General features: G+C 47.2%; 1 protein-coding gene across 3 annotated transcripts; it reads right to left on the bottom strand.

Annotated features, from left to right (window-relative positions):
* Nucleotides 1-212: 212 nt before the first annotated feature.
* LOC116957630 (uncharacterized) lies at nucleotides 213-19,551 on the bottom strand. 3 transcript variants are annotated; one of them, XM_076057143.1, is made up of 4 exons: nucleotides 19,396-19,551; nucleotides 17,529-17,745; nucleotides 12,167-12,391; nucleotides 213-10,869 (listed from the first exon to the last, which is right to left on the bottom strand). In XM_076057143.1, exons 2-4 carry the CDS (start codon nucleotides 17,638-17,640, stop codon nucleotides 9,572-9,574), a joined length of 1,635 nt encoding a protein of 544 aa, XP_075913258.1. In that variant the 5' UTR covers nucleotides 17,641-17,745; nucleotides 19,396-19,551; the 3' UTR covers nucleotides 213-9,571. The 3 variants fall into 3 exon arrangements, with proteins under 3 accessions (XP_075913258.1, XP_075913259.1, XP_075913257.1); XM_076057144.1 differs by lacking the exon at nucleotides 19,396-19,551 and adding an exon at nucleotides 18,992-19,151; XM_076057142.1 differs by lacking the exon at nucleotides 19,396-19,551 and having other exon boundaries at nucleotides 17,529-18,984.

Below are 19,551 nucleotides of genomic sequence, written 5' to 3' on the forward strand. Positions count from 1 at the left end.
GTGATGCAACGCTCCACTTGATGAGGCTCTAAAATACCTGGGTGTAAGCATCAGTCCATGGACAGGTATTTTAAAATCCAGGTATGGCATTGCAATTGAAGGACTGGATGTCCAAGATTGATGAAGCTCCACTTAAACCTGCGCAGAAAGTGGATGTACAGGCACACCCCGTTTAGCGCTACTGCGTACAGCACTGATTCGTTATAGAGCTATTTGTTCCTCGGGCAAATTTTTATTGTAACAAAATATATACGGTGTTTATTACAAAAAAAACATTACGTACTTAACGTTCAGTAAATTTAAATAAGGATGAAAAGCCGTGCTTGAGTTAGCACGGTGGAGGCTGTTGTCAAAATCCTGTTCAGTATTAGCGCCCTTTCACGCTCTCCAACCTCAGGAAATGAGTGAGCGCTATCATAGTCGAGTTGGCGCGTTGTTCGCTCTCCGCCAATGAGCGCTTCCCTCTAAAACCGGGGTGGGATGGGGGCCGTGGAAGCCAAGTCACAGATTGGACTGCGCCACTGGGCGGAAGCTGCAACTCCCATCTTGTCTCCCAGCGCTGCCAAGTTCACCATATCGGGGTCGCACCATGCACTGGTGAGTAGACTGTTTGTTATTTCAATTTTTTGTACCATTAACAGTATTTATAAGTCGTGTTTATCATCCGTAATATTGTTCCAATAACCCAATGAACCCCTAATGTGTTGGTCGAACTCTTTGGTTCTTTCGGTAAAGTCACTTAGTTAGAAACAAATTAAAATAAAACAAATCACGACGTTTCGATTGCAACACAAGTGGGAGAACTGCTGTGGCAAGAGGTTATATAGTTAAGAAGGGGGGAGGGGCAAGGGGGGAGAGAGATATATTTTTTTTATAGTAACCGAAATAATGAATGAAGACACACAAACCAGACTCTCAGCAAACACAGATGGAGGTCGTGAAAAGGTCATTAAAAAAATAATAAATTCCGTGGTCCTCCCCACACACATAACGGAGCGCCAGGAGATAGACCATAAAAGGTAATACACCAAATCAAAGGAGACGGGGGGGGGGAACACTCCAAGAAATTCCAGGGCTCTATCTTGGAAACTCTAGACAGAGTGACGCCAAGAGTTAAACAGTTGCCTCTTATTTTGCTATTAAAACAATGGTTACAAAGTTCAAAATTCAACAACAAGAATACGCTAACATTATCGATCCTCACACCCACTCCAATTAAAAACCAGGCCATAATCTACATCAGTGAATCATTACCCATTTAGTAATTCGAAACCAAATGATTTTCACCTTTAATACTTTTACTGTTAAATCACAAATCTTGGGGACAGAAAATACAGTCACATCAAGGGTTATCGAGAAGGAATGAGGCAAACGAGCAAACTTACGAAACGAGTTTAAACAATATTCCAAGAGACCCCGACCGCCTTTGTCTTCCCGCAGCACGAGAGAGCAGGAATTACACCTTATCGCGAGGGCCATCTGTGCAGCGGATACGCGGGACTTTATGAGAAAACACACAAACACCACAACCCATAACACCCTTCGAGATCAAAGGGGGAAGGGGGCGGAAAGGAATCTCTCTTGCCAAGCAGCGTCCAGGACGGCGAAAAACCAGACAGACAGCATTCGATTATTTTTAATTAACGGAAAGTCCAAAGAAAACTTGACAACAAGAATAAGCTGACATTATAGGAATAATCTCGGGAAACATAAACCAAAAATCATAATGAGGGTTAAACCGAGCAGCCAGAGAGAGAGACTCCCGGCCGTCTGTGTCTTCCCGCAGCGCAGGAGAGAAAGGAATTTCACACCAGAGCAAGGGAATTATTATCGTGCAGGCCATCTGCACACCCGATGCGCGGGACTTAACAATGGCACCCCACCCCACCTCACTACCGCGGGCGGACAAGTAATTAACAGTGAAGCCCGGTCACAATACATAGTTTCATACATAACTTTAATGTTAACGTTATTCACTGTAAACTATATTCCGTTTATATAACCTTGCAAACACCAAGGAATACGAATTCCCAGGATCAAGAAACATACCTCTTAACCCAGGATATCGGAAATAAAATGATATAAATGATAAGCATACACACGGAATGATGAAATTAATAAAAACTGAGGAAGGGCCAGGATAACGGGATGAATCACAACCTTGTTGAACATAAAACCAAATGATATTTGAGCGATGTTAAACCAAGGGCCAGGGAAAGAGAGAGCCTCCCGGCCGTATTTGTCTTCCCGCAGCACGTGATAAGAATATGCATACGCTCAAGAGAGCATCTTACGCTCGTGAAAATAAAAAGCAGATACCGGGAGTCACAGACAAAATCCTAACTGCGAGTGGTACGGTACCAAAAACTACGATGGAATAAATGTTAACTTTAAAAACCTTAAAATCCTTTGTGCGTCGGAAAATGTCATACGGGGGGGGGGGGGGGGGGGGAAATCGCCCCTCCCTCCAGATTGTATAACGCAGACAGAGGGATGCCTTCGGGACGATTTTGAAGCATCTGTTTCCTTTTGATGGTTTATGGCTCGAGGAAGCCAACAATGGAACTATGCCATAAATGACACACACATGCAACAATAACAACCGCCATTCGCCACTAAGTGGCGGTGACGTCACCACGACGCTTGTGCCAGGATATGTGGAGTGTCGAACGCCCGCTGGCAGGAGGTCACGGGGCAGACCCAGGTGCCATGGGTCGACTGACTGAGATGACTGGCTGATGCACCACCTGTGCCCCCTACTGTGCCAACTTGCTGTGCTTTAGCCACCCGGCGCTCCTTTCGTTGTTGTGAGCGTCGCTCCTCCGCCTTCCGTTGTTGTTGGAGGGCGACTACCTCCAACTGCCCAGTAGCGTCCTTCACGAGCCTCCTCCACAGAGGCCGATCTTGACACCGCTGGTACCAGTCATCGGCAAGTCCACTCAGCTCCACGTCCTCCTGTACCACATCACTCCATCTCTTCTCTGGCCCGTGCCGTGCTCGTTTAGCCCCCTCGATCCGGCCAAACAAAAGCTGTTTCGGCATACGGTGGCTGGGCATGCGGGCTACATGACCCAGCCATCGCAGCCTTGCCCGCCGGAGCTCACCGATGGGACCTTGCCCAGATCTTTCAAGGATTTGTGAGCTCCTCACACAATTCAGTCTGGTTAAACCCAGGATGGATCGTAGGCAGGCCAGTCTAAATGTTTCTAACCGGCGAAGATGTTCCATTAGGGGGGTCCACGTTTCGCAAGCGTAGAGAAGGGAGGGAATGACCGTGGCCGAGAAGACCTGAAGCTTAGTGCGGAGCGACAGACCAGGTAGCTTCCACACAGCGTTATGCAACCGATGAAAGGATATTGCCGCTCGACTGATTCGGAGTGAGACCTCTGCTGTTAAACTGGAGCCGGTCATAAGCACACTTCTCAGGTATGGCAAACTCTCCACTCTCTCCACAACTGCCCCATCACCGATTGGGAGTTGTGGGGGTGGAGTGTCCGATGGTACAAAATACCCAGGCAGGTGCTTAGTTTTGGTGGGGCTGATGGTAAGGCCCCATCTCTTAGTGGCACGCTCCAGTCTCAGCAGCAGCGTCTCCAACTCCTCCCCTGAATGAGCAGCTATTACCAAATCATCAGCATACATAACGTGGTTGAGCAATACACACATACAAACACGCACACCCCAACCCCACGTCACACAGCTAGATCAAAGGGAGCTCCGCCATCGTAAGGAGGGGGAGCCAAGGGGAGAGATTTTGTCATAAAAAGAGGGGCCCATGAGCATTGAATTCAGCATCAGCCAGCGGACCAGCTCAACTTATCTCGGCAGAAGATCAACCATCAGAAGATCAACCACCGTCGACGCAGAAGAAGTTTCTACAACTCGCCAGAATGGCGAGATTCGCTGTTTAGCGACAGGCTACACGGTGCGAATCTGCCATCAGAAGGAGCATCGCAACAAACGTATCGCCCAGCGCCAGATAGCGCGTAACCAGCGATCATCACGACGACACAACCGTGCCAGCGACCAGCAGACGAGCGCCATCTACCGATCGTACAACCGTGCCCGCTACGAGCGAGCCATGAGCCAGCTACCTACCGACGGGCCACCACGCCGACGGCGCACGACCGTGCCCGCTACGAGCGAGCCGTGAGCGCCCTCTACCGACGGAACACCGCGACTACAGCGCGCCGGGTCAACTCGTCAACCAGTGTGGGCCGAATCAACTACTGTGAAAGGAGAATCAACCATATGTATGATGCACTGCCCCCCCACCACACGACAAACCAGGCGTCTGCTTGACGCAAAGAATTAATTCCGAACATTGGCCTACTCCACACAATCCATATCACTCAAAACACACACAAGTTATTAACTAAAGCCTAATCCTCAAGACGTGAACCATCAGTGGCCGTAAAAGCATCGCGACAGACCACGTGATAACCATCCTTCGTTTATAAGTACAGTAATAATTTTTCCTCCTTAATTTTTTTGTTTTGGGTTGTACTTCTAATCGCATAAATTACCAACAGATCCATCAATACAAATTAATCCTTGACACCTTCGCCACGGAGCTACGCTCAAGGGGGGGGGGGGGGGGGATAGCGTGTCCAACCGTTTCCTTATCAGGCGATCTGGTCCACAATTAATTAAAAGTTGGCCCAAGATAAGATCTCAGGGGAAAGCGCGCAACCCATCACACACCCTCACTCCAAGCCATTTCTGTAATCATATAATCTTGCTGATGGATCTATTGATATATTTGTGCCTTTGGGAATAGTAACTGTTTTTGATTGTCTTTTCGTATGAATATCGTCGTATAATCTTAAGTACCTTTCGTTCATAATTGCCGCACGTTTCTCGTGTTGCATAAGAATTGCTCTGATATCCAAAGTGAAACAACGTGATAAGAATTGACTTGAAGGTCTATGAATGGATGCGGTACTGTGTGGGCAATTTTCAAGTGTACGAATTTGCATATTATAAAGTTAAGGTTTTTGTTTAATTATAGCGAATGCATGTTTTTAACGACTCTCTTTCTCACCAACTGAGCTCGTGTTACGCGGGGGAAGGAATCACATGTGCCATTATCAAAGTGAAACAACGCAGTCATGATGATACTGTGTTGATACTGTGGTGAAATTCCAAGATTGAGAGTTGCATCTTTTAAAGTTAGAGTTTAGTTAGAAAATAAAATTAACACAGAAGTGGTGGTGTGTTTCTTTCCGAAATTTCATGCATAAGAGCTGTATCCTGCGTTGAGATCTGAATCTGGAGACCTGACATAAATACACATACACTCAGTAAATGTTAAAGCGAGAATAATTGTACCATACCGATCGATAATACGAAGTTAAACAACGAAGCCGAGTTTAATCTGACATGCTCACAGCACCTACATAACTGCATACGATTAATTGTCTCAACCCGATTGGATACGACCCTCGTCATCGAGCCTGATTATCATAACTGCTTGCATTAGCATAAGCACACACACTCGAATAAATAAATACGATTATCTCTCGAATTAGCATAATTTATGTGCATAATTACATCCAATAACATAATTTCGGATAATTACGCAATTTTCCAAATTTCATTTAATTTTTATTATTTTAATCAAATTTTCATAACCTACATATACAACAGGGGGGTAAGGGGAGGGGAGCGCTGCGTGAGCGCGAGGAGAGGGGACGTGAGGCTGGGGGGGGAAGTGGGCGGGGCTGTAAGAGGGGAGGCCGAGAAAGCTGGTGAAATGAGCTTATAAAAATAGACTAGTACCCGGCAGATATGATAGACACAACCATAAAGCAGTTACGGTTTTATCTGGTTAATAACATCCTTCCAATGATAGCTCGATTTGTATCCATCTTCTCGGTTGAAGTTACGTCTAAGTTTATAAATCTGGATGGCTTCATGAACAAACCTTTGATAGTAGCCAGAAGGTTTGCAGAGTACCTTGGTCTCAGAAAAAACAATATCATGCGAGTCTGCAGCGTTATAACAATGGTCAGCCATGGCAGAGGTATTGATTTCTGCCGTGTTTCAGATCTGCCTTGTGTTCGTGGACAAGGTCCGAGACATGTCGTTTCGTTCCCCCAATGTAACTGCTACTGCAGGTACAACTCAGTTTGTAAACTCCAGAATATTGCATGTCAGGAATGACATCCTTCACAGATGGGATTACATCACGGATTTTATGTACTGTATTGAATCGAACCTTGATCTTGTGTTTGTTTAAGATTTTGGAAATATTTATAGTAACACCATGGTGTATGGTAACATGATGGTTTTGATCTGCTTCTCAGGGGGTTGATTCTCCATGGTTGGAGAAACAGCTTTGCGAATAATGCGGTCCAAGTACCCATTAATCTTGAGGGCCTGGTGTACGTGTTCCAGTTCACTGCCTAGGTGGTGTTGGTCGGAAATGCAGTGGGCCTTATGGTGTATTGTTTTGATGAGGGAATTCTTCTGTGCCGGATGGTGGTGGGAATCAGATAGGAATCTGTGTGGGTGGCTTTCCTGTAGACAGTGTCCCAACGAGCCGTCAGGGCCTCTTCTCAAACAAAACATCCAGGAATGGTAGCTTACCATCCTTCTCCACTTACACGGTCAATTTGATGGATGGGTGTATGGAATTGATGTGGTTGAGAAATTGGTTCAAAGCTGGCAGGCCATGTGGCCAAATGTCGAAAGTGTCATCTACATATCTCTTCCACAAGGAAGGACGTAGGGTGGATGTCTGGATGGCATCTGTTTCAAATTTCTCCATGAAAACATTCCCTATCACTGTTGATAAGGGGGAACCCATGGGGGTACCTTCATTTTGTTTGTAGAAATTACCATTCCAGGTGAAGTGTTGGTAAGGCAGTGCCTAATCAGAGTAGGTACATCAGGATTCAGTCCTTGTTGGACTAAGTCTTCAATTATTGCTAAGGTGTCAGGTACAGGAACCTTGGTGAACAGAGAAACTACATCAAAGCTGGAGCAAATCATCTGGGGACAGTGAAATGCCCTTTATTAGAGAGACCAAGTGAGCTGAGTTACGTACTGCTGAGGTAGTCTTGCCCGCAAGGTATCAGACAAAAAATGGGCCAGTTTGTAGGTAGGTGAGTTGATAGTGGAAACGATGGGCCGAAGTAGAGTACCTTCTTTATGGATTTTCTGGAAGACCATAGAATCTGCGTGGTCTAGTAGCAGAAGGTTTTAGGGAGAGCCGTTTGAATGGTTCGATTAGAGAAGTCGAACTGGTAATGATATTGTTGGTTTTGTAGCCAGGCGGTTGGTAGGATCCTTGTTTATTTTGGTGTAACTGTCATCATTAAGAAGATCCTGGATTTTGTTGTTGTATGTGGTTTTATCCATGATGACAGATGCATTGCCCTTGTCGGATGAGAGGATGACTATGTTATCTCTCTTTTTCAATTTGGCGAGTTCAGAGCGCTCGTCTTTGCTGATGTTACTAATGGGTTTCTTAGCATTAAAAACAAAAAAAATATTGCTGTGGTTTTCCCACCTGATGATGATTGCTTGTGTTGCAATCAAAACCTCGTGATTTGTTTTATTTTAATTTATTTCTAACTACGTGGATTTACCGAAAGAACCAAAGAATATGGATTCCTGCAGTCATGAAAGCTTCAAATCAAGAGCATTGGTCGTAGGTGATAAATTACAATGTCAGAAACACATCTCCATAGGGCCTATGCTATGACCCCGTTTCTAGCGCCCATTCACCAAGCGCTTTCCAGGAACACATCTCCCGTGCTAAACGGGGTATGCCTGTACCCCCCAGATTCATCTACCCAGCAGATCGATCATTGATATTATAAATCCTCTACTCTCCTCACGCTAGATCAGGAGATTAGAAATGGGGTAAACCGACTGTTACACCTTTCTGCCTCCACCTGTGATGGGGTTTTGGACTCTCGGACCTGAGACGGAGGTCTAGGCATTATTAAACTAGAGAGAATGATCCCATCGGTTCATTTGAGGTGTAAAAAAAATCCTCGGACGAGGTCATCCGCAATATCGTGTCCACTCAAGGTGGTGAGGATTCCAGACCCGTGGGTATGGGCCAGGAGGAGACACAAATGCCATATCCCAATATGAGCTAAGAGGGGTAAAATTTCAAGGCACCAAAAAAACCCATTTTGTCGATACCATGCGACTGGAGGCAGCGTGAAGCTTTGAAGATGGTGTGAAAGACCAGTTGAAGGTATAGGTACTGTGAACTTTGCAGAGGATAAAGTCAGTAATGCGTGGCTTCAGAGTGCCACTACATCGCTGCATTAGAACTGCGGAGTAATATATACCCAATAAGAGAGAGCCTGAAGAGAGGCAGGGAAGGAGCACTGCGGTCCTGTAGGAAATGCTCGCCCCGACTTGAATCCCTTTCACACATACTTGGACAGTGTCCGGCGATCCAGAAAGCCAGGAATGCACTCCGCAATAAAATGTGACACCTTGGCAGTAGAAGCGGTGGAAATGGGTTGGTCGATATAAAAGGAGCCCTATTTGAGAACTGATAAAGGTGATATATGGGAAACCTGATCTGGTTTTTGTCAGAGGTGACCACACACTCGTAATTGATGTGACCGTCAGGTTCGAGCTCTCCTGTAGCTCCTTGGCTGAAGCCGCATCTGACAAAGTTGCATTTTGTTGTCCTTTTCGAGAGCAGGTCATGGAGCTTACAACACCAAGAGCATCAATTTTGATGTATTTCCAGTGGGGGAAAGAGGAAAGTGGCTTCTTGGGAACAATGGAGTTCTCACCTCCATTGGATTCAAAGGCTCACGAATAACTGCGCCAAAGTTACTCCAAGGGTGCGTCTTGTCTCCACTCCTGTTTGTGATTTTCATGGGGAGGATATCAAGGTGCAGCCGAGGTAGGGAGAGTAATCAGTAGGGGGGCATGGAGGCGTCGTCGTTGCTTTTTGCAGATGACGTCACTTTGTTTAGATATCATTTGTGTTAGCCAGGTCGCTTCTGAGAAATTAGTAAATAACAGTGGGCTTTGCCTAGTAGGATGGGAATGGTTTCGTTTAATTTGTATGTGTTTGGGTGATTTGTTTACCTGTCTTGTACTGTGTTCTCCTATCGTGTTTGTGTGTACTGTGTATTGTTGTTGTAACGTTATGACCCTCGTGCCCCTACTGGACATCTGTGAAGAGAGCTTTATAGCTTATCGGATTCCTCCTGCCATGTAAATAAATATTCGGATTCTGAGATATAATCGGTACTATGAGCCCTTATCATCCCACAGCATGGAGCACGCACAGCCTCTGACACAAATTGAAAACAACCTGCTGTGTAGATAGGAGGTTTCTTGATCCTTACATCCAAACGGTGTAGATATTTTCACAGCCCATCTATTAACCCAGAGCTATAAGTGACTACTGGTGCAGCTAACTGGTTAGTCATTTGCAATTAATTTTGAAATGTTGAAGATTTCTTGGTAGCGTCTTTACCCTCCCGATATATTCATCACTGACTAACTGTCCCCCCGCATGTCTGCCAATCTCCACTGTGCGGTCCCCATGTGCACCTCTCACAAAGGGCTTAATAAATCAAAACTACTCCCGCTCACCGATCACGCACGTTCCCTTTCCCACGTGTGTCTTCACGTGATTCTTCAGGGTCGTGGAGTGCCGGAAGTCCCTCTCGCACACGGAGCACTTGTACGGCTTCTCTCCTGTGTGCGTCTTCATGTGGCTCTTCAGGGATGCAGTGCAAACGAAGTCCTTGCCACACGCCGAGCACTTGTGCGGCCTCTCTCCCGTGTGCGTCAGCATGTGGGTCTTGAGGCCCGCGCGATGCACGAAATCCTTCTCGCACACCGAGCACTTGTGCGGCCTCTCTCCCGTGTGGCTCATCACGTGGGTCCTCAGGGCTGCGTACTGCTTGAAGGCCTTGCCGCACGCCGAGCACTTGTGCGGCCTCTCCCCCGTGTGGTTCATCATGTGAGTCTTCAGTTCCGATGGGCGGAAGAACCCTCTCTGGCACACGGAGCAGCGGTGGCTCCACTCCCCCGTGTGGCTCTTCACGTGCCTCTTGAGCTGCGTCGACTCGGTGAACCCCTTGCCGCACACGGGGCACCGGTGCGGGCTCTCGCCTGTGTGCATCGCCATGTGGCCCCTGATGGCCGACGGGCGACTGAAGCCCTTGCCGCACACCAGGCACCGGTGCGCCCTCTCACCGGTGTGCGAGGCCGCGTGGTTCTGAAGGGTGGACAGGCGGCCGAAGCCCTTCCCGCACACGGTGCACACGTGGGGCCTCTCGCCCGTGTGGATCATCGCGTGGACCTTCAGCGCGAACGAGCGCCCGAAGCCCTTCCCGCACACGGTGCACATGTGGGGCCACTCGCCCGTGTGGATCATCTCGTGGTTCCTCAGCTGCGTCTCCTTGGCAAACCCCTTCCCGCACACCGAGCACTCGTGCGGGCAGTCGGCCGAGTGGACCGCCAAGTGGCACTTGAGGGTGAACGGGCGACTGAAGCCCTTCCCGCACACGGGGCACACGTTCGGTTTCTGCACGGCGTGAATCGTGGCGTGCGTCGCGAGGGCCGAGGGGCGGCTGAATTCCTTGCCACACACGGAGCACGTGTGCGGCTTCCCTCCCCTGTGGACCCTCATGTGGTTCTTGAGGTTGGACACGGCGACAAATGCCCTCTGGCACACGCAGCACTTGTGCGGCTTCTCTCCCGCGTGGCTCATCGTGTGGTTCCTGAGGTCCGACGGGCGGACGAAGCTCTTGCCGCACACCGAGCAGCCGTGCAATCTCGTTCTGGCGCGGGTCGCGGTGGCGGTGGCGGTTGTCCCGGTGGATTTTTTCGCATGGGAGAGCGTTTCCGGGGCACCGTCCACGATCATCCCTGTCACACAAACGTTCAGACCGTTGTTGTTTTTTTTTTTTTCCCTTTCCCACACCGATTGGCGTCACGCCGTGAGACGGAAGAATCCGTTTGGATGCCTCCCCCCCCCTCGCAGAGTTGACATGAGAGAAAGGCCCATGGAAGCAGTTATCACCAAACCTCTGATCTAGCACGTGGAAAGGCGAAGCACTTTCCCCACCTGCCCTGCCACGTGAGAGGAACGTTTTTTTTCCTGATGGTAAAACCAATATTTACATTATCAGAGATGTAGTGGCCAAATTAATTGTTGTAGACCCACATTTTAACACCATGAATTTTTGTTGCTGATGCAGTCATTATGAGACCTCCTTTGCCAGTAACAAGATACAGGAATAGGTTTTACCCTTTTAACTGGCACAAAAAACTGACACCTTTATTCAAGGCATCATGTTTGCAATAACCACAACACAAGCAGTCAAAATGCAAACAAAAAAGACAACTCTGATAATAATATGCACTGTCCGTGAATTTGATTGGTCCACACCCGAGACAGCTTTTCTTTGAGCCTAGTCTCCATTGGTGTTGGACCAGAAGACGCTTAGTCTCCACCAATGGAGACTAAGCTCTAAGAAAAGCTGTCTCGGGTGTGGACCAATCAAATTCAAGGACAGTGCATATTATTATCAGTTGTCTTTTTTGTTTGCATTTTTACTGCTTGTGTTGTGGTTATTGCAAACATGATGCCTTGAATAAAGGTGTCAGTTTTTTGTGCCAGTTAAAAGGGTTAAACCTATTCCTAGATGCAGTCATTGGTTGAGGGGGCTGTGAACATCAACCTACTACACTTAAACTAAATGAAACCATTTTTCATTTTATTTTACCAGGTAAGGCCGTAATAAGTGACCTGCCTATCACAAGTGATAGCTCAACAAAGTGGCTTATCATCACGTGGATAATACATAGCTACCAAATACTTTCAACACGTGATGTTCATTCTAGATATGGAGGGAAAAACCGGAAGACCCGGTTAAAAATCCATGCAACCAGAGAGACACACAAACTCAAAATATACAGCAAGCATCAGTGTCGGGATCAAACCCACAACCTCATGTATATCAGGCGAGGGAGTTAACATTTCTAAGTCACCACAGCACCCCCAAACATACACATGGAGCTCCTCTGTACACTTATCACTTAAGTCCTCCAAAGCCATCTCCATCTCTCCACCACGTCGACAGCTTGGAGAGGCCTCTGTACCAGACCTCACCCCTCACAGCGACCAAGATCCATCAGAATTCCCTCCCCTCCCCTCCCTCACCGTCACCATCGTCGTCGTCGCCCACCTCCACTTCGATCTCCGCCACGCCTGACGATCCCAAACAATCCCCCCGCGACTCTCCAGGTCTCACAGATGAACCGTCGCCAGCCAGCGGATCTTGAGGGTCGACCTCCACAATGTGCAGGTCCCTTCCTTCGACCTCCCGCGTCTCTCGTTTGACCTGAAGTTCTCGGCCATCCTCCTCTCCGGCACGCACGTCCGCCCCTTCGACCGAGAGATGAAACATCACAGGCGAACAATGAACAGGTTATATACCTACGGGGTACCTTTTTTTCTGCCAGTATACAAAAAAAAGATGAAAATAAAAAATAAGAAATTAAAAATAACCCTTTCTGGCAATAATAAAATTGGAGTTGTGTAAAGATGTTCAAATACTGGAGAGATACCTTTTCGCAAGGCATCAAGTCTGCATTAACCATACATACTCGTGTCGATGCATGTGTGGTGTAATAGCGCCGTCTCTTGTCCAGCAATGGCAACTGCGGTGGCCGAGCAGTACACACGCCGGTGAGCATATACGCGGGTGTGTCGCCAGGGCGGAGGAACTGGGGCAAGGGTCAGGGAGGACCCCATCTGGAAGCCCCTGGAACCCGCTCGTGAGTTTGAGAAAGGAGGCGTGGCCAGGGCAGAGCCAGGCCGTGCCGGGTAGCATAAAATTAGCGGAGAGCGAGAGCTCGTGGCTGCTGGTTCTGGGAAGTGGACTCGTCTCGTCGCTGCCGTCTTCGCTAGATATTGCGCGGCTGGATAGTTGTTGGCCATCTCGGTCGTCGCCATCGGTGTAACACGGTGAGGATTGTGTCAAGGCTAGGCTAGACAACTTGGGAGAAGTGAGGGCGAATCTGTGAACCTGAAAGTGTTGAATAAAGGTGCCTCCTCAAGAACCTTGCCTCCCACTCCGCTGCAACACATGCAGACATGCTCTGATGATAAATAAATTGTCTTTGAAGCTGATTGGTCTACACCAGAGACAGCCTTCTTAATGGCCTTGTCTTCATCACCAGTGTTAGTAAACCAGCGAATGCCAACAGGTGAACAGTACAAAGACAATGCAAGTAGGAGAACACATATTGCTCGGCTGGAGCAGTCGTATGTATAGGATACCTTTTTTGCCAGTATCCAAAATTGTATCCAAAAATCGAAAATTAAAACCTAATCGTATTTTTCATCACAATCAACAGATTCGTGAGCACGGACACTCGTTGCACGTAATGTTGTGGGTTTACTCTCCAACACACAACCAGTTAGTGCTGTACTAGTAACGAATTGGCCACGTTTTGTTTATGTGACAAACCCCTTACTGATTGGCTGTGTCGGGTGCTGGTGAGTTTTATGACACATTTATGTTTATGTAATCTAACCCATCTGCCATCATCATCATCCACGGTCAATCCACTGTCGGGTGATCGTCCTTCCAAAGCCACCACCACTTCTCAGGACCCTGCGATGTCAAAATCCATCCGACACCAACACGTGCCGAGCCGATTCAAATCGCTCCTCCACGGTTTAGCGTGACCACTCTCATGGGTGTTGTTGGCTGTCACCGTGACAGTTTTAACATGTTGTCATACAGTATAACCCCCTCTAGATCGTTCAGTGATTTGGTCATTAAGCGAATATAGGAAATACACGTTAAAGGCTTAATTCGTTCCGATAGCATCAAAAGTTACACTTTTTCACACAGTGAAGCAGCATCTCCGTGTCTCTCCCCATGTGTCTCTGTGCTAACTCGTTCTGCTTGGATGTCTATATATGTGTATGCGGTCTGTATTCTATCACTCTCTTAAATTTCACAATTAACTTGCAATTTAGCAATCTTTGAAATAGCGTAATCAACCAGACCATGCGTTAATTGTGTTTTGACCGACCATCTGTGTTGCTTTATATGGTTTCCAAATTTTGCTAAACCCTGTTTGATTTAGTGTGCTCCTCCGTCTCTCTCCGTATCCCCTGGTGTATCTGTGTTAATTCCCTCTACTTGGGTGTCTGTATATATATCTTCGGTTATGTGTTTCCTCTCTCTCTTAAATTTAGCTCTTCTGTACCTGATGATGATTGCTTGTGTTGCAATCGAAACGTCGTACGCTATTACGTAATTTTATTATTTCTTATTTCTACGTGACTTTACCGAAAAAAAAAACAGAGTAATTCCTGCAGTCACGAAAGCACCAAATCAAGTTTTAATCGCACCAACTGTTGTCAACTTCTCACCAAGCTACTTGGCAATGGTCTTGTAGCCCATTCCAGCCTTGTGTAGGTCTACGATCTTGTCCCTGACATCCTTGGAGAGCTCTTTGGTCTTGGCCATGGTGGAGAGTTTGGAATCTGATTGATTGATTGCTTCTGTGGACAGGTGCCTTTTATACAGGAAACAAGCTTAGGGAAAAAAAGTATTTGATCCCCTGCTGATTTTGTACGTTTGCCCACTGACAAAGAAATGATCAGTCTATAATTTTAATGGTATGTTTATTTGAACAGTGAGAGACAGAATAACAACAACAAAAAATCCAGAAAAACGCATGTGAAAAATGTTATAAATTTATTTGCATTTTAATGAGGGAAATAAGTATTTGACCCCCTCTCAATCAAAAAGATTTCTGGCTCCCAGATGTCTTTTATACGGGTAACGAGCTGAGATTAGGAGCACACTCTTAAAGGGAGTGCTCCTAATTTCAGCTTCTTACCTGTATAAAAGGCACCTGTCCACAGAACCAATCAATCAGATTCCAAACTCTCCACCATGGCCAAGACCGAAGAGCTCTCCAAGGATGTCAGGGACAAGATTGTAGACCTACACAAGGCTGGAATGGGCTACAAGACCATTGCCAAGCAGCTTGGTGAGAAGGTGACAACAGTTGGTGCGATTATTCGCAAATGGAAGAAACAGAAAATAACTGTCAATCTCCCTTGGCCTGGGGCTCCATGCAATATCTCACCTCGTGGAGTTGCAATGATCATGAGAACAGTGAGGAATCAGCCCAGAACTACACGGGAGGATCTTGTCAATGATCTCAAGGCAGCTGGGACCATAGTCACCAAGAAAACAATTGGTAACATACTACGCTATGAAGGACTGAAATCTTGCAGCGCTCTCAAGGTCCCCCTGCTCAAGAAAGCACATATACATGCCCATCTGAAGTTTGCCAATGAACATCTGAATGATTCAGAGGACAGCTGGGTGAAAGTGTTGTGGTCAGATGAGATCAAAATGGAGCTCTTTGGCATCAACTCAACTCGCCGTGTTTGGAGGAGGAGGAATGCTGCCTATGACCCCAAGAACACCATCCCCACCGTCAAACATAGAGGTGGAAACATTATGCTTTGGGGGTGTTTTTCTGCTAAGGGACAGGACAACTTCACCGCATCAAAGGGACGATGGACGGGGCCATGTACCGTCAAATCTTGGGTGAGAACCTCCTTCCCTCAGCCAGGGCATTGAAAATGGGTCGTGGATGGGTATTCCAGCATGACAATGACCCAAAACACACGGCCAAGGCAACAAAGGAGTGGCTCAAGAAGAAGCACATTAAGGTCCTGGAGTGGCCTAGCCAGTCTCCAGACCTTAATCCCATAGAAAATCTGTGGAGGGAGCTGAAGGTTCGAGTTGCCAAACGCCAGCCTCGAAACCTTAATGACTTGGAGAAGATCTGCAAAGAGGAGTGGGACAAAATCCCTCCTGAGATGTGTGCAAACCTGGTGGCCAACTACAAGAAACGTCTGACCTCTGTGATTGCCAAACAAGGGTTTTGCCACCAAGTACTAAGTCATGTTTTGCAGAGGGGTCAAACACTTATTTCCCTCATTAAAATGCAAATCAATTTATAACATTTATGACATGCGTTTTTCTGGATGTTGTTGTTGTTATTCAACAACAATAAATAAACCTACCATTTCTTTGTCAGTGAGCAAACGTACAAAATCAGCAGGGGATCAAATACTTTTTTCCCTCACTGTATGTCGTGACGTACATCATCGGTTTTTCTTCCAAACGCGGGTGACGTGTGTGTGTATACACGGATGTCATGACATACACGGAATCGTACACGGAATCGGATGAAAAACCGATTACTTACGTAAGTACACACACGTATGTATGTATACATACGTGTGTGTACGTACGTGTATATACGTGTACATCACTACGTACGAGTACGTCATCAAAACAAAGCCGAAAGAAAAGCTAAAAGTGAAATAACTTTTATTGGTACCGAGGCTCCCGCCGACAAGGCCACACGGGAAGGTTGTGGTGTGGCACAGCTTTTGGCGCCATCTGTCGTAGTGGCGGCGGTCGTGTCGCTACGGTTATCTGCGGTGAGTAAACAACTTCTTTAAAATTGCACAAAGGCACTCCTAGTACTATGCCTCTCTCTAAATGCACACGTGTGTGTATTTGTTTAACTTCATTTGCAACACTGTACGTAGTCAACCGTGCTATTTTAAGGTGCGGGGGGGGGGGAAGGACAACAAACTAAAGCACAAACCACAAGCAGTTCTAAAGAAGTTAGTTTTCAATGTTAGCATATTGGTTTAGTGTATATTAGTGTAGTGTATACTAGTGTAGTGTAGTGTGTAGTGTATAGAAGTGTAGTATTTAGTAGTGGTGTGTAGTAGTCTATAGGGTATTAGTTTATTGTATTGTATATAGTGTAGTGTATATTGCAGTGTATTGTAGTGTATAGTGTAGTATATAGTAGTTTATAATATAGAAGTGTGGTGTGTAGTAGTGTATAGGGTAGTAGTGTCGCATATAGTAGTCTATAGTAGTGGTGTGTAGAAGTGTGTGTAGTAGTGTAGTGTAGTAGTGTAGTATGTAGTAGTGTAGTGTGTAAATCTTGACTTAAAGCTTTTGTGACTGCAGGAATTATTTTTTTCACCTGATGACGATTGCTTGTGTTGCGATCGAAACGTCGTGATATTCTTTATTATTTTTCTATCTATGTGGCTTTACAGAAAGACTCAAAGAGTCGTGTAGTAGTGTAGTGTGCAGTAGTGTATAGGTTAGTACTGTAGTGTAGTATATAGTAGTGTATAGTATTGTAGTGTGTAGTAGTATCGTCTACAATACTGTGTAGTAGTGTATAGGGTAGTAGTGTAGTGTAGTATATAGTAGTGTATAGTATTGTAGTGTGTAGTAGTGTATACGGTGAACGGGGGCAACCCACCCACTCCACCGCACTAACCCACCCACCCTCACCCTGCGACTTGCAGTCATCTCAGAAACGGGGAAAAAGACTGGGCGGGGAAGGGGGGTGTTAAGAGGAACATTTCATGTCGATCTGTCAAACGAGTCGGCTCACAGGGCACATGGGCGGTCTCTGCTGGGGTGGGGGAGACAAATTCTCACCGTGGTCGTCGCCGCCGCTCTCCTCCCCCTGCGTCTCCACTTTCACTGCCAGCCAGATCCTACTGCCAGCCTCTCCGTCGTCGTCTTCTTCTCGCTTAATGAATGACTCCATGGGCGGAAAAGGGGGCTCTTCACCACCACCACCTCCTCTACCACCTCGTCGTCGTCCGTCCCAAGGAAGAGGTGGCAGTATGGCGGATTCCTGCTGCTGCTCCTGCTGCTCACCGAGAGATGGCAGAGCGAGAGAATAAACAGCGAATCTTGACTTATAGCTTTCGTGACTGCAGGAATTCATGTTCTTTGGGTCTTTCGGTAAAGTGACGTCAATAGGTTCAAAGAAAATAACAAAAAACTACGACATTTCGATCGCAACACAAGCGGTCGTCATCAGGAAAAGGGGATTAGCCTCTAAAGGGAAACTGTTTATAGAGGTTTAAAATGGGCGTAGCCCAAGTGTCAGCAGCATGGGCGGGGCAGCTGATGTTAATGGGAGCGATGTTAATGCGAGTGGTGTTAATGCGAGTGGTGTTAATGCGAGTGGTGTTAATGCGAGTGATGTTAATGCGAGTGGTGTTAATGCGAGTGATGTTAATGCGAGTGATGTTAATGCGAGTGGTGTTAATGCGAGTGGTGTTAATGCGAGTGGTGTTAATGCGAGTGGTGTTAATGCGAGTGGTGTTAATGCGAGTGATGTTAATGCGAGCGATGTTAATACGAGCGATGTTAATGCGAGCGATGTTAATGCGAGTGGTGTTAATGCGAGTGGTGTTAATGCGAGTGGTGTTAATGCGAGTGATGTTAATGCGAGTGGTGTTAATGCGAGTGATGTTAATGCGAGTGATGTTAATGCGAGTGGTGTTAATGCGAGTGGTGTTAATGCGAGTGGTGTTAATGCGAGTGATGTTAATGCGAGTGCTGTTAATGCGAGTGGTGCTAATGCGAGTGATGTTAATGCGAGTGATGGTACTCGTAGAGGGCAATGACGGCGCTGGTGGTGGGTTTCCACCGATTGAAGGGCTGCCAAGTAATCATTGCACCTCGCTCTACACACTCGCACTGTTGACGGCGGAGGTTGCTGTAAGAGGTGATGGTACTCGTAGAGGGTCACGGCGCCACTAGCAGTAGCCCCCAAAGGGCTGCTGCTAGTGGTGATCGTAGCAGTGGGCAGTGATGTTCCCGGGGGGGGGGCTTCCCCCAATTAAAGGGCTGCCAGGTCTAAAATGGAAACATTACAGCCAGTTATTACTTAAACTGGTTGATAACGCCCTTCCAGTGATTGCTGAGTTTGTACCCATCTTCTCGGTTGAAATTGTGTCTACGTCTGTATATATGGTTGGCTTCATGAACGAATCTTTGTCGATAGCCAGTGGGTTCGCAAAGTACCATCGTCTTAGAGAAATCAATTTCGTGTGAGCCCACCGCATTAACACAATGATCAGCCACGGCCGAGGTATTGGTCCTACCGTGTTTCAGATCTGCCTTGTGTTCACAAACATGGTCCGAGAGACATGTCGCTTAGATTCCCCAATGTAACTACTGCCGCAGAAACACAGCTCCGTTTGTAGACGCCGGGGTACCGCATGTCAGGGATCACATCCCTCACTGATGGGATCAGATCACGAATTTTACGTACCGTGTTAAATTGAACCTGGTTCCTGTGTTTGCTTAAGATTTTGGAAATATTTTTGGTGACCCCTGCAATGTATGGCAAGGTGATGGTTTTGATTGGGTCCTCAGATGGTTCTTTACCAATGGTTTGGTGATAGCAGGGGGGGGGGGCGGGAGCGGAAGGGAAGGAGGGGAGGGAGCAGGGGAAGGAGCAGGGGAGGGAGCAGCAGCGGCAGTGGCAGCAGAGCGAGAGGCGAACCCGGCCGAGTGGCTACGGCCTCGTGAGCACCACAGCGAGAGGCCCGGCCTGGCGCAGCAGCAGCAGCAGCGACGGATTGGCGCCCCGGAACCAGCATAGCGGAGTGGAGGGGTGGGCGCCCCAGAACCAGCATAGCAGAGTGGAGGGGTGGGGGCC

The sequence above is a fragment of the Petromyzon marinus genome, chromosome 79 (genome assembly GCF_048934315.1).
Source record: "Petromyzon marinus isolate PM22_M1 ecotype Great Lakes invasive population chromosome 79, UKy_Petmar_22M1.pri1.0, whole genome shotgun sequence".
Classification (NCBI taxonomy): domain Eukaryota; kingdom Metazoa; phylum Chordata; class Hyperoartia; order Petromyzontiformes; family Petromyzontidae; genus Petromyzon; species Petromyzon marinus.